This window comes from Chlorocebus sabaeus, chromosome 1 (assembly GCF_047675955.1).
Source record: "Chlorocebus sabaeus isolate Y175 chromosome 1, mChlSab1.0.hap1, whole genome shotgun sequence".
In the NCBI taxonomy this organism is placed as follows: Eukaryota; Metazoa; Chordata; class Mammalia; order Primates; family Cercopithecidae; genus Chlorocebus; species Chlorocebus sabaeus.
This window is the reverse complement of record NC_132904.1, coordinates 69,305,679-69,319,961: the sequence shown is the minus strand read 5'-3', so window position 1 is coordinate 69,319,961 and position 14,283 is coordinate 69,305,679. Positions and strand designations below refer to the sequence as shown.

Sequence of the window (14,283 nt, the reverse complement as noted above, 5' to 3'; positions counted from 1 at the left end):
GCATGTAGTAGGTCATTAGTAAATATTTGTGGAATGAATACTTGAATGATAGAAGGAAGGCATGAACAAATGAATCCTTCTCTTGCCCTCATTCTGTTAGAGACATCAGTGAGGATAATGGAGCTCATGACTAGACGCAATGGCTCATGCCTGTAATCCCAACACTTTGTGGGACGAAAGTGGGAAGATCACTTGAAGCCAGGAGTTCGAGACCAGCCTGGGCAACAAAGCAAAACCTGGTCTCTACAAAAAAATTTTAAAATTAGCTAGGCATGGTGGCACATGCCTATAGTCCTAGCTATTTGGGAGGCTGAGGCAGGAGGATCACTGGAGCCCAGGAGATCGAGGCTGCAGTGAGCCATGATTATACCACTGCACTCCAGCCTGGGTGACAGAGTGAGACCCTGCCTCTAAAAAATAAATTTAAAAAAAAATTAAAATTGGCAGTTCAATGAGAATAATTAAACTAGACATTCATATACTACAGCCATAACGTATCATATTATAAAGATTATTGAAATTTACATTAGAGTTTTTCTGTATAAGAAGAAACCCTTTGTAGGGTCCAGCCCCACAGGGTCGGTGGGTTTTTCTCCCCGTGTGTGGAGACGAGAGACTGTAGGAATAAAGACACAAGACAAAGAGATAAAAGAAAAAACAGCTGGGCCTGGGGGACCACTACCACCAAGACGTGGAGACTGGTAGTGGCCCCGAATGCCAGACTGCACTGATATTTATTGGATACAAGACAAAGGGGCAGGGTAAGGAGTGTGAGCCACCTCCAATGATAGGTCACATAGGTCACATGTCCACTGGACAGGGGGCCCTTCCCTGCCTGGCAGCTGAGGCAGAGAGAAAGAGAGGAGAGAGAGAGACAGCTTAAGCCATTATTTCTGCATATCAGAGACTTTTAGTACTTTCACTAATTTGCTACTGTTATCTAAAAGGCAGAGCCAGGTGTACAGGATGGAACATGAAGGCAGACTAGGAGCATGACTACTGAAGCACAGCATCACAGGGAGACGGGTAGGCCTCTGGATAACTGCAGACGGGCCTGACTGATGTCAGGCCCGCCACAAGAGGTGGAGGAGTAAAGTCTTCTCTGAACTCCTCTGGGCAAAGGCAGACTCCCTTTCCTGGTCTGCTAAGTAGCGGGTGTTTTTCCTTGACACTGACGCTACCGCTAGACCACTGTCCACTTGGCAACGGGCATCTTCCCAGACGCTGGCATTACCGCTAGACCAAGGAGCCCTCTGGTGGCCCTGTCCGGGCTTGACAGAAGGCTCGCACTCTTGTCTTCTGGTCACTTCTCACTATGTCCCCTCAGCTCCTATCTCTGTATGGCCTGCTTTTTCCTAGGTTATAATTGTAGAGCAAGGATTATTATAATATTGGAGTAAAGAGTAATTGCTACAAACTAATGATTAATGATATTCATATATAATCATATCTATTATCTATACCTAGTATAACTATTCTTATTTTATATATTTTATTATACTGGAACAGCTCGTGCCCTCGATCTCTTGCCTCGGCACCTGGGTGGCTTGCTGCCTATACCCTTATGTCCTAATAATAAATTAAAAGGTAGGATACCAAATTGTATGTACCGTAAGATCTCAATTATACCTATTTTCCAGCTTTTCTACAATGAACATGTATGATATGATCAGGAAAAACATTGTTTTAAAAGAAATACAGGAAATTTGGAGAGATACTGGTAGAAACAGAGCTCTGGTTGTCACCGGATACTAGGACTTAAGGAGACAGTATGAGAGTATGTGTGTATTTAATAACTATTTACTGCTCACTGTCTTTAGTTGGGGTAAGTGAGAAGAAATATAGTCCCTGTCTAATTGTTTCTAGTAGGACGCTCACAAAGACAAATTCATTAGAGCATCATGGTAGTCAGTGTTATGGGGACGCTCAGAGCCTTTTAAGAATAAAAGGAGGGCCGGGCGCAGTGGCTCATGCCTGTAATCCCAGCACTTTGGGAGGCCAGCGTGGGCGGATCGCAAGGTCAGGAGTTCGAGACCAGCCTAACCAACACGGTGAAACCCCATCTCTACTAAAAATAGAAAAAATTAGCCAGGCATGGTAGCATTCACCTGTATTCCCAGCTACTTGGGAGGCTGAGGCAGGAGAATTGCTTGAACCCAGGAGGAGGTTGCAGTGAGCCGAGATGGCACCACTGCACTCCAGCCTGGGCAACACTGTGAGACTCTGTCTCAAAAAAAAAAAAAAAGAACAAAAGGAGGAGCAGCTTACTCATCATGAGTAGTCTGGGAAAACATATGCGCTCAGTCTCAAATCAAAATAATCATAACTACTATCTATCTATCCATTTATTTATTTGTAATCCCTTCAGTAACCCTATGAGGAAGATATTATCAAGCACCCCATTCATTCAACAAACAGTGCTTGAGCACTTTCCGTGTATCAGTGCTGTGGGCTTTTCTAGGCTCTGGGATATAGCATTGATCAAAATAGACAAAAATCTCTGCCCTCATGGAGCTTATATTCTAACAGGAAAAAAGAAAACTGAGGTTCAAAGGTATCTTACAGTCACTTGCCCATAAAAACATACTGAAGCCGGACTTAAACCCACAGTAATCTGAGTCTGCTCATCAGATAGGAAAGAGCGAACAGAGCCTGCTGGATGGAAGAACACTTGATAAAAGCACAGAGGCAAGGAAGAACATGGTATGCTCAGAGAATAGGAATAGTGTGCAGGGACCAAAGTGTCTAGAGGCCCACTTTGGCCCACAGGGACCAAACTGCAGGGTCGTGATTGCCACACAAACAACTTCCACCTTGTTAGGTGGAAGAATTGGTCATCACTGCTTTAGGATGGGATGATCAAGCTAGTGTCTGCTTACATTGGACAACTAGTGCTGCAGTGTTGAAAAACTTGCACTGACCTCCATGGCCCTTTTTTTTTTTTTTTTTTTTTTTTTTTGAGACAGGGTCTTGCTCTGTTGCCCAGGCTAGAGTGCAGTGGTGTGATCTTGGCTCACTGCAACCTCTGCCTCCCTGATTCAAGTGATCCTCCCACCTCAGCCTCCCAAATAGCTGGGATTACAGGCGGATGCCGCAACACCCACCTAATTTTTTGTATTTTTCATAGAGACAGGGTTTTTCCATGTTGCCCAGGCCGGTCTCAAACTCCTGGCCTCAAGTGATCCACCCACCTTGGCCTCCCAAAGTGCTGGGATTACAGGCGTGAGCCACCTCACTCAGCCTCTCCATAGGTTTTTATAAGGGCAGCAGTTTATTTGAAAGTGTACTACCTCCCTAGTTTGCTATCACATACATTAACGTCTGGTTGTGTTGATACTTTTTAGGTCTTGCCATGGAAAACATTTTTATTACAAAAGTGCCTTTTGCTGGCATATCCAAGGCATAGTGTAGTTTCAGAGTAGTGAAGGAATTCCATTGGAAAAGCTATCAAGGGTAAATGAGTGGGGTTTTTTCCTTGTTTTGAGATAAGAGTTAATTTAAAATCTGGCCTTCGAGTATTCTGTGACTGGTCAGCCATCCTCAATATTATTTTTCTGTCTCAGGGAGCTATGGCAACATCCAGAATCTGGATTTTGATGAAATATTTTAATGTTAATAAAATGGGAAATTGATCTTGAAAATGACCCCCTTTTTTTGCCTTATTTTTGTGTAACTTGGAGTTAATTTTACACTTTGAGATTGTGAGATTTTAAAAACTTTATGGTTTTAAGTGATGGTTCTAACCCATCTTGGGACTTGAGAAAAGCTTTTAAGACTGTTTTCTAGAGAGCCAGAAGACAGCAAGCCTCTGCCTATTACACGTGACAGGCAAGGCTGTTAGGAAGCAAAGCCACATGGACTTTCCAGCCCCTCTGTGGAGCCTCAGAGCATTTACAGATTTGGCAGTCTCAAGGGCAACATGTGGGTGGCTGATGCTGGTGGACTGCTATTGTCAGGGATAAAAAAGAAAACCATTATGGTTAGCAGCTTGTGCAGTAGCATGCAAGTGGATCAGCTCAGTCTCCACACAATTAAGTTGGAGCATAAGAAATCCAAACCATGACTGATCTCAATCATTTCCTTTCCTACAATTTTCTTCTTTTAGCCACTGCTTTACAGTGTTTCCAGATCAATCCTAGGCACTGCACCCACTGTCATCAAATTCATGTACATAGTTCTTTGCATTTTCACAGCATGCTTGTCCATGGGAGCCCTCTGGTAGCAGTTCCAACTCAGTGCCTTCTCCTTTGCTTTTGCTTCCCAAATCATCACACTTCTGTGCTTATTCATCCCACATTGACTCACATCCTCCAGAAAATGGCAGGATTGTCATTTCAAAGAAATGGAGGCATCAAGTTGAATAACTTGATACAAAAGCTGGAGTTGGAACCCAGGTCCTCTACTTCCAGGAAGTGCTCTCTTTTTTTGTTTGTTTGTTTTTTTAGAGACAGGGTCTCGCTCTGTTGCCCAGGCTGGAGTGCAGTGGCATGCTTATGGCTCACTGCAGCCTCAACCTCCCAGGCTCAAGCGATCCTCCCACCTCAGCCTCCCGAGTAGCTGTGACGACAGGCACATTCCACCATGTCTGACTAATTTTATTTATTTATTTATTTATTTATTTATTTATTTATTTATTGGTAGAGGTGGGGATCTCGCTGTGTTGCCCAGGCTCACATGTTCTGTTCATTGAACCTCATTGCCTCTTGAGGATTCAGTTTCTTCGGTTTTTGTTACGGTTTTATTCTGTTTAGTTTTTTAAAGTAAAACTTCACCTCATTATGAAGGTTTTACAGCATTTAAATTTTTATGTTCAACATGTTTCTCAATATCATTTCAATATTTTGATCCCCAGTTTTTGTCATGATCAGCTCACATCTGCTCCTTATCTAACCTTTTTAATTTTGTCCATGACCATCCTACATTGCAGGCTTCTCAACCAGATGAGTTGACCATTGAGGAACATGAGGTGTTAGAAGTGATTGAAGATGGAGATATGGAAGACTGGGTAAAGGTATATTCCTTTGCTCATATCGCCCCTTGTGACATTTTTAGGAGTTCGTTTTGGTCTTTGTTGTGCCCTGTCTAAATTGTGTGTGTGTAAACTTGTTTTGTCACATGTCTTTTACCCAGGCTCGAAATAAAGTTGGCCAAGTGGGTTATGTGCCAGAAAAGTACCTACAGTTTCCCACCTCAAACAGCCTCCTGAGCATGCTGCAGTCCCTGGCCACTTTGGACAGTCGGTCACACACGTCCAGCAATTCCACGGAAGCAGAACTCATTTCAGGCAGCCTCAACGGAGATGCCAGTGGTAAAGACTGAAACAAGGCACTCTTTATTTGGTCACATTTGACCTAAACTGTATTGCCCTGGAGTAAGCCTTCACTAGGATAAAAAGCACAACTTTCCCCCTGTCCTATAATATGCTCTTCTTTATATGGTCACATTTGTCCTGCACAGTAGAACCCTAAAATTAATCATCAGTGAGTAAAAAAATTACAACTTTAATCCTATTCTGTATGATGCTGTTTTAGTTGTCATGTGAGCATAGGGGTGGTTGCAGAAGCAACCGGCTGTTAATTATCTTACCAGATTTGTTTTTCTCTTGCTCCCTAGTCTGTTTTGTGAAAGCACTTTATGATTATGAGGGCCAGACAGATGATGAGTTATCTTTTCCTGAGGGAGCAATAATCCGTATCTTGAACAAAGAAAACCAAGACGACGATGGCTTCTGGGAAGGGGAATTCAATGGGCGTATTGGAGTTTTCCCATCCGTGCTAGTGGAAGAACTTTCAGCCTCAGAAAATGGTGACACTCCATGGATGAGAGAGATTCAGGTACCTAAGAGGGGAGCTGGTTGAATTAAAAGATGTTTAAAGAAAATTGCTCCCAAGGGGTCTGTGAATTCACACAAAAGTGGGCTGCAGTCTCTGCCTTACCCTCACCGGTCCTTGGTTGCCAGTGTCTGCACAACTGAATTTGGGAAACCAGAGACTTCTCAGTCAGTCCCTTGTGGAATATGGCCATCCTCCCACACCTCCATCTTCCCACATTCTCTTCCCTGAATCGGTTAACCAAAATGCCAAATTATATGTGACATATCAAAGATCATTTAGGTGGAGAAAAACAAACCGAAGAGGGAAGGCATTGCTCTGTGGTTAATTTACGTAGTAAAACTCTTAGCTGGCTCTCTCTCTCCCTCACTGTCAGAGCCTCCTTGCCTAGTCCAGGTCCTGCCAATCTATTTCAGAGAACTAATGAGCCTGCCAGAGCCCCCAATCCCCACTCAAGTGATCCTAGACTTAGTTTATCACGGGGAAACAGCCTTTAAAGGAACCTCTAATTCAGTCAGAGTTCAGCTTGTCCCCTCAGGGATCTATCATTGCAGGCCAGACAGGTAGAGGAAGAAGGAACATGTTTGCCAATTTTGTTTGCATGGTGATTGTGACCCTTAGCCTAACATGCACAAAACCTGGGGAAGTCAGAAATTCATCAAGGTATTTTATCTTCACCCCAAAAAATCCAATTTGTTCCTTTTGTTGTTGGTGTTCTTTGCTAAGTTTACTGAATTGACTAATTTGGTACATTTTCAATAGAACCCTAGAGAGTGGCTTCACTTGATAACTGTTTAAGACAAACTAAAATCAGTAATGTGATGAGATCTGTAAGAGGAAAAAGTGAAGTGCAATGCAAAATTGGGGCTTGAGGTGGTTATTTAATGCTCAGTTGCTTCTAATGAGGTTGACAAGTTTCAGTAGTCAGCTTAGCTTCAGAGAAAAGGGATGTATACAGAGCAGTCAAAGAAGCAGCCAGGCTGTCCTTCCTGGGCAGAAGCACCAGGTAACCTCACTTCCCTTTGCTGCAGATCTCTCCTTCCCCCAAGCCACACGCCTCCCTGCCTCCACTGCCGTTGTATGACCAGCCTCCCAGCAGCCCCTACCCCAGCCCAGATAAGAGGAGCTCCCTGTACTTTCCCCGGTCTCCTTCAGCAAACGGTAAGGGTTCTCCTGGGCATGGATCTAAATGCATTTTCACTTCAGAAATCTACATATTCGCCTGAAGGGCAAACAAAACTGCATTTGCTTTTTTTTATTTTTTTGGAGACAGAGTCTCACTCTGTCACCCAGGCTGGACACCCAGGCTGGAGTTCAGTGGCATGAGTTCAGGCTGGACACCCAGGCTGGAGTTCAGTAGGCTCACAGCTTAACCAAGTGGCTCAAGTGATAACTAACTCCTAGGCTCAAGTGATCCTCTGCCTCAGCCTCCCTAGTAGCTAGGAGTACAGGCATGCACTACCACACACAGCTAATTTTTGTATTTTTTGTGGAGAAAGGGTATTATTCTGTCACCCAGCCTGGAGTGCAGTGGCGGGATCATAGCTCACTGCAGCCTTGAACTCCTGGCCTCAAGTAATCCTCCTGCCTCTATCCCAAAGTGCTGGGATTACAGGCTCGAACCACCATGCCAGCCTTGCATCAGCATTTTTATTCAACAACTCAAGTAAAATGAGCTTCTTTGGTTTTCTCCCGTAGAAAACAGCCTTCATGCTGAGTCACCAGGATTCTCTCAGGCATCAAGGCATACGCCTGAGACCTCACATGGCAAACTGCGACCTGTAAGTCTCTTATCTTGCAGGATTATAGAATGCATAATTCTTCCAAATTGAAAGGAAGGAATTAATGTTTCCCCGTGGCCTCTATATTGTCACTGACTCTGCCAAACAAGGATGAACTGGGTTTGGGAGGGTAAAAAGAGCTATTGAAAAGGAAGGCCATAGAAATCAACTCATCTTGGAACATTTAATCTACACTGGAACTTTTTTCACTGAGCCACAGTGAGATTGCAAGATGATGGCTATGAAAGTGTATTTAGATTAGAACAAGCTTCATGAGCATTAAAGTGGGCTAATTGTGAAACACTTTCTTCAGTAAACATTTAATTTTCCAGGCCTCTGTTTGCCTCTTTGAGGAATACTGAGATGAAATAATAAGCTAACTTCATAGCCTTAAAGAGCGTTTATTCTCCGGGTTGAATATATTATAGCAAAGTTACCTCTCTCTTCACCCTTCACTCTACTGCCATCTGCATTCCACCCACCACTGTACTCCAAGATCATGACTTGCACATTGGTAATCCAGTTGGATACTTTGCAATTTTATTTTCCTTGACCCCATTAGCTTTTGATACCATTCCTTTACCACTGGCTTCCTTTGGCTTCATTCATTCAGCAAATATGTATTGAGTGCCTTCTTAAGGACTTGAGTCTTTATCCCAAATGAGATAGGAAGCCATTGTAAAGTGGTAAGCTGGACAGTCTTGTGGCTGGTGCATTTTTATAGCATCGCTATGGCAGCTAAGTGGAGGATGGATGGAGGCTGGCAGAAAGGACCTAGAGAGCAATTAGGAGACCGGGGCAGCATTGAAGAAAGAGGTGGTGGCAGCATGGACTGGTGGGTAAGAGTAGGAACAGAGAGCAGTGGACTGATGTGCTTCTCTACCACATTTGCCTCGTTTGCTTTCTTCCTCTCTGGTCCTACCTTTCTGTGGACCTTTGCAGCCTTGCCTCCACCTGTCTCTGCTGATACTTCTCATTGTTCTGTCCCTGGGCTGCTTCTCTTGAAGTTGTTGAAAGCACTCTTACCAAATGACCTCATCTACTTCCACAGCTATGATAACCATTTATATACCAGCAAGTTTCAGATTTGTAACTGCCAATCCGATCTCTTCACTGAGCTTCAGATTTGTGGATGTCTCCGTTTATATGTCCCAGATCCCCAAAACTCAGCAAAAATGAGTTGTGTTCCCTCCCAGACATGTTCCTTTTTCCATATTGCCTATCTTGGTAAATGGAACCCCCATCCTACTGGTGTTCTGGCATCATTCTTAATACCTCCCACCCCTGCCTCCCACAGTCATTCCCAAATCCTGCCAGATATACCTTGCAGACAGCGCGCACATCTTTACACTTCTCTACTTCCCCTACTGCCAGTACCCTCGTTTGGGCTATTGTCAACTCTCATTCAGAGGACTACAAAAGTCTCCTAAGTTGCCTTCTTACCTGGACTCTTGCTTGCCTCTGATCTTTTCTCTAATTGTTACCTGAGTCATCTTTTCACAGATCTGATATTGCTTAAAATCCATCAAAAACTCTTTTGCCTACAGAATAAAGCACAGATTTTTTTCTTCTTAAAGCAGATGTTTAAACATGGTTTAACAAGGCCCTTCACGACTTAACCCCAGCCTACCTTTCTAGCCTTACCTTTTGTAACTCTCTTCCCAAGATATGCTGAAATGTTTCATTTCTCTAAGCATTGCTCTCCCTTGCTTCCAACCAGACCTTTGCTTTGGAGGATGTGCTACGATCTTAGTCATGCGACTCTTGTGCCGCCCATGAGGTTTTTAGCCTAGACAAGAAGCTGATTTGTGGGCTTGATATTTCACTGAGAACAACTGCTTCTCAGTGTAGGAAATAGTGAAGACTAGGTTGAAAGCATGTGCTCACAACATTTCTGAGACCCCTAGGGTGCCCACGTCCTTGGACAGATGAGTGATTAGGTTTTGGGGATGCTTCAGATACTGAGTCAGGAACTGACTGACAATCTACCTAACTGTTTCCTGCTCAGGTCCGGGCAGCTCCCCCTCCACCTATGCAGAATCACCGAAGGCCAGCAGAGAAGATTGAAGACGTGGAAATCACACTGGTGTGATGATGGGCTTGCCCATCCATTACTGCTACAATCAAGGCCAGGCTTGGAGTTTGGCCAGTCTTGTTTTTAGGCACCTTTGCATGATGATGACTCTTGAACAGAGCAAAAACAAGGATTATTTGTGACTGGGTGACCTGGTAGACTCCTCCCACGTTTTGAATATTTCGTGCCTTTTTTTTGTTGTCATTTTCTATGTCATCTTTCCTACCATAGCACAAATCCTAGCGGACCCTAGGAGCAAAGAGGGGGGCAGCCCTCATGCCTAACAGTGGTCTGTTTTTATATGAGACTCAAGACCAGGCCTCATTCCAGGGCACAGTCCCTAAATTACTGATCATGTGCACTCGTACAGTATATTACTGTGACCGCAAGGATGTGGCAAAGATTCTCATCTTTCTTCAAGTGGGTTTTGCTCATCTGATTGAGAATTAATCAGATCATGTTGGCTACATAAGGAAACAGAAGGAGGGATTTCAGGAGAGGCTGGCTCCTCCCCAAGGTTAGTCCCCAGACTGAGAAAGTGAAACCTTATTGGGAAAAATTGGACTGCCCTGAATTTAGCACCAATTGCATTAACGCATATCTCTTCCACAACTAACAGACTTAAAATAACAGTGTCCTTCGTATTAATATCTGTGCCATTCATTTAGAATTAGCGGAGCTAATATGGAGGGGCTGAACTAGTAGCCACATCTTGTCCATCACATAGACTAATAGAAAGGAGGCTATGGCTAAAGCAGAAATGGAGCTTCCGGATCTGAAATTAGCCAATATAATGTTCTTTTGTATTTGGGTATTTTTCATCTTAATTTTTACAGCATATACTCTTCTTACCAGTATCCTTAGAATCTGAATGTCTAGATAAGTTGAGGACACATACCTGCATTGTTGAGCTTCTCTACTGGGGAGGCCCCTGGCATTATTTTATTCCCAAGCCAGCAGACCGGCCCAGCCAGCCAGGCTGTGGCTATCCCAGACCAACTGCTACGGTGGAAAATGGAGCTTCCAGGTCCCACTACCCTGACATTTCCTTGGAAGGAAGAACCTGGGGGCCCGTGGAGGAAACCAGCTTCCTGTGACAAAGGACTGAAGGATTACACACCCTGCACAAGTACAGATTGACCAGGAAAAGACAAGTGTCTTCTGTGTGTCACAGGGAAAACCAGGAGTGGCCTTCTTTGCAGGCCAGCAAGCCTACAACAGCAGGTGCCCCCGAGTCAGGTACTGACTCTCCGCTGTCCGCTGCTGTAGAAGGTAGGGAGCGCAATACCTGGGGACTATGGGATGTTTGCTGGTTGTGGTTTTGTTTTTTGTTTTCTAGGTTAAGAAATCAAATTTGCAGAATTTAATCTAAAAGTTGCATTATGCTTTGAAAACTCCATCCCTCCTAAGAATCTTAAAAAACTTGAAATGCTCACCAAATGTCCCCATGGGATTTTTGACCAAAAGTAAGGTCATAACTGAAGAAATTTTTAGTTCTTTGATCACTTCAGTGACAATACCCATTGATGAATCTTCTTCATGATTTGGGATTTTTTGTTGTTGTTGTTTTTTACACTTCTTAACCTGTTGATCTATTTGAGGTCTTTTGTGTTTATCAAACTTATTCTTAAGTTTAAAAAAGAAATTAAAAGGGTGGTTTTTTTTTAAGATTTTAAAGTTTGCTAACATATTAAAAAATCTTCAAATGCTTATTAAATAGAGCAGTTCTTGCCACCCAGTCTTCTTGTATTCTCTCTTTAGCTAGCCAAATTGTCCTTGAATTTGGGTTTTCCACAACCTCAGAGGGTTATTTGAAATCTTTTGTTGTATTTTAAAATATTTTTTGGAAGAGCTGCTAATTTTATTTTTAAAAACAAAGTTGTGAAAATATGCCTCCTTTTTAAAAAATAACCCCTCCATCCCGGACATGGAATCCAGCACCACAGTGCACAGGTCAGGGCTCGGAGGGAGCCTCTGTGCAGATGTGTTTTCTTTACAGTGGCTGTAAAAAGTTTGTATTTATTATGTATAAAATGTTGAATAATTAAAAAAATGGAATTATATTTTCTAAGATTTAATATAGAAAGACTTGGGTAAACAGACCTTTCCAAAAAGCCCATGCTTCTTATAAAGACATTCCTGGGCCCTCCTTTAAACCAGCTAACAGACAGAGAGAGGAGAAAGTAAATTAATCCATCCATGATACAGTCCCTGAAGCCACCCATGTGCTAGGTGTAATATCCTGGGTACTAGAGATGGTAGTAAATAGGTTACGGTCTTTGCTTTTCCCATGGGAAAAGAAAAAGAAATACGTGAGGACAGTACTGTGGGACATGTGCTAGAAGGGAGGGGCAGATAGCATAGAGGCAGCTGAGGAGGGAGCTCTGATTCTGCTGCTGGAGGGGTGAGAGGAAGGTCATTGAAGTCCCCTTGCCGGATGTGACCGCTGGCTTCCAGGAAGTGGGCATTCTGAATGCCTCTCCCCTTTCCTAAACCTCCACCCTAAGGAGTAATGAATTGTGTGAAAGGAGATTTTCTCAGTCTCATGGGTGGATGGAGCATTCTTAGTTAAAGGCTAAGTCCCTCTGGCTTCCAGCCAGCCACACCGAGAACCAGGACACAGCCTGTTTGGGGAAGGGCTCCACAAGCTCTCCTCTTTCCCGGAGCAGAGGACGTGCAGTAAGTATTTTTCCAGACATTTTCCTGTGCATAAGACTCTTAAGTGTACACATTGCTTGTTTACATAAAAATGTGTTCAGCCAGGCACAGTGGGTCATGCCTGTAATCCCAGCACTTTGAGAGGCCAAGGTGGGCAGATCGCCTGAGGTCAAAAGTTTGAGACCAGCCTAACCAACATGGAGAAACCCCGTCTCTACCAAAAATACAAAATCGGCCAGGCATGGTGGCTCGTGCCTGTAATCCCAGCTACTCGAGAGGCTGAGGCAGGAGAATCGCTTGAACGTGGGAGGCAGAGGTTGCGGTGAGCTGAGATTGCACCATTGCACTCCAATCTGGGGAACAAGAGTGAAATTCTGTCTCAAAAAAAAAAAAAAAAAAAAATGTGGTCCAGTATAAATGTTGGGCAGATTCCTAAGTGTGGATTTTGAGAGTCAAAAAGGTATGTATTTAATTGTGTTAGATTTTGCCCAAATTGGCCTCCTATAAGGACTATATCCATTTATACTCCCACCAACTGCATATGGACTTGGGAGCCAGGAGGTCTGGGTTAAATCCTGGCCCTGGCACTTGACAGCCATGGGGACTGAGCCTGTGTCCTCATCTGGAACCTGAGAATAAGACTGTGGCTCCAGGAAGCCATATAAAGTGTGTGGCACAGGCTGGTCACCACAAACTCTTCTTACTACCACCTCTCCTGCCTCTTCTCAGTGTCCTTCCCTTCAGAACTAAGGTTCTTGATAGTCTTCCAGGCCCACAGTAACACACAGGGTGTCATAAGGCCCAAGGGAAAGAATGTGTGTGAAGTACTCTACCAAAAATGTTGAGAAGGGCTGTCAGGACACAAAATGTCATTTCCATCTTCTGACTTCGCTGCCAGTGAAAGCTGCTTTCGGTACTGGAAGCTCCATCTGTGACCAAGGGCAAAGCTTAGCTAACTGCTTCACCCCAGCGTCATAGCTAAATTTTGGTCTCCATGACAGGAACTGACTTGATGCATGATGCAGTCAGGCCACAGGTTCTCAGCACACCAACTAGTTCCCCTTCCTCTCTGACCTACCACCCCAGCCACATTCACAAGCCAGAGACCCAGTGGGAGGGCATCATCTGGCCTTAGCCCTGCCACTGCTTGATGGAAGACCTTTCTCTCTAAGGTACCACATCCTCAATTTTGAAAGGAATGGAATGATGGTTGGGCACAGTGGCTCACACCTGTAATCCCAGCACTTTGGAAGGCCAAGGCTGGTGGATCACCTGAGGTCAGGAGTTTGACACCAGCCTGACCAACGTAGTGAAACCCCGTCTATACTGAACATACAAAAATTAGCCAGGCGTGGTGGCAGGTGCCTGTAATCCCAGCTACTAGGGAGGCTGAGGCAGGAGAATTGCTGGAACCAGGGAGGCAGAGGTAGTGAGCCAAGAGCATACCACTGCACTCTAGACTGGGTGACAGAGCAAGACTCTGTCTCAAAAAAAAAAAAAAAAAAAAAGGAATGGAATGAGGTGATCTCCAAGGGCTTATCTAATTCGCATGCCCTGGATGAGTTCAGTTTCTAGACACAGAGAACATCACACAAAAAAGGTCACAATATTTGAAATCAGACTTACTAATACACAGACTTCTTTGGATGGCAAGAAATTGAAAAGAAAACAGCCACTGGACTCTCCCACTGGGAACTCGGACAAAATAAACCGCTATCCTCTAGGTTGCAACTGCATTCCAGGCTGCTGTATCCACTCACTGCCTGAAGAACCCAGCCGCAGCTTTTGGTTTTGTGGCCAATGACTGCCCAGCCCTCTCCCAGTGGCCTTAGGATGAAATCCAGCTGCTCTGAATCTTCGCATGTATTTTGTTCATTGTGAAGTTGTTTTCCATGACAGAAATATAACTAAATTACAGAAATTTTAGGTCAGAAGGGGG

At 44.0% G+C, this 14,283-nt stretch overlaps 1 protein-coding gene across 2 annotated transcripts in view; it reads left to right on the top strand.

Annotated features, from left to right (window-relative positions):
• FCHSD2 (FCH and double SH3 domains 2) overlaps positions 1-11,749 on the top strand; it is a 318,513-nt gene extending 306,764 nt beyond the window's left edge. For both annotated transcript variants that reach the window (XM_008020056.3, XM_073019212.1), the window contains 6 exons: positions 4,928-5,011; positions 5,131-5,308; positions 5,614-5,834; positions 6,863-6,992; positions 7,530-7,612; positions 9,621-11,749. In XM_008020056.3, coding sequence (XP_008018247.1) covers positions 4,928-5,011; positions 5,131-5,308; positions 5,614-5,834; positions 6,863-6,992; positions 7,530-7,612; positions 9,621-9,704 — 780 coding nt within the window. In that variant the 3' untranslated portion in view covers positions 9,705-11,749. The remainder of the gene's footprint in view (positions 1-4,927; positions 5,012-5,130; positions 5,309-5,613; positions 5,835-6,862; positions 6,993-7,529; positions 7,613-9,620) is intronic.
• The last annotated feature ends 2,534 nt before the right edge of the window (positions 11,750-14,283 follow it).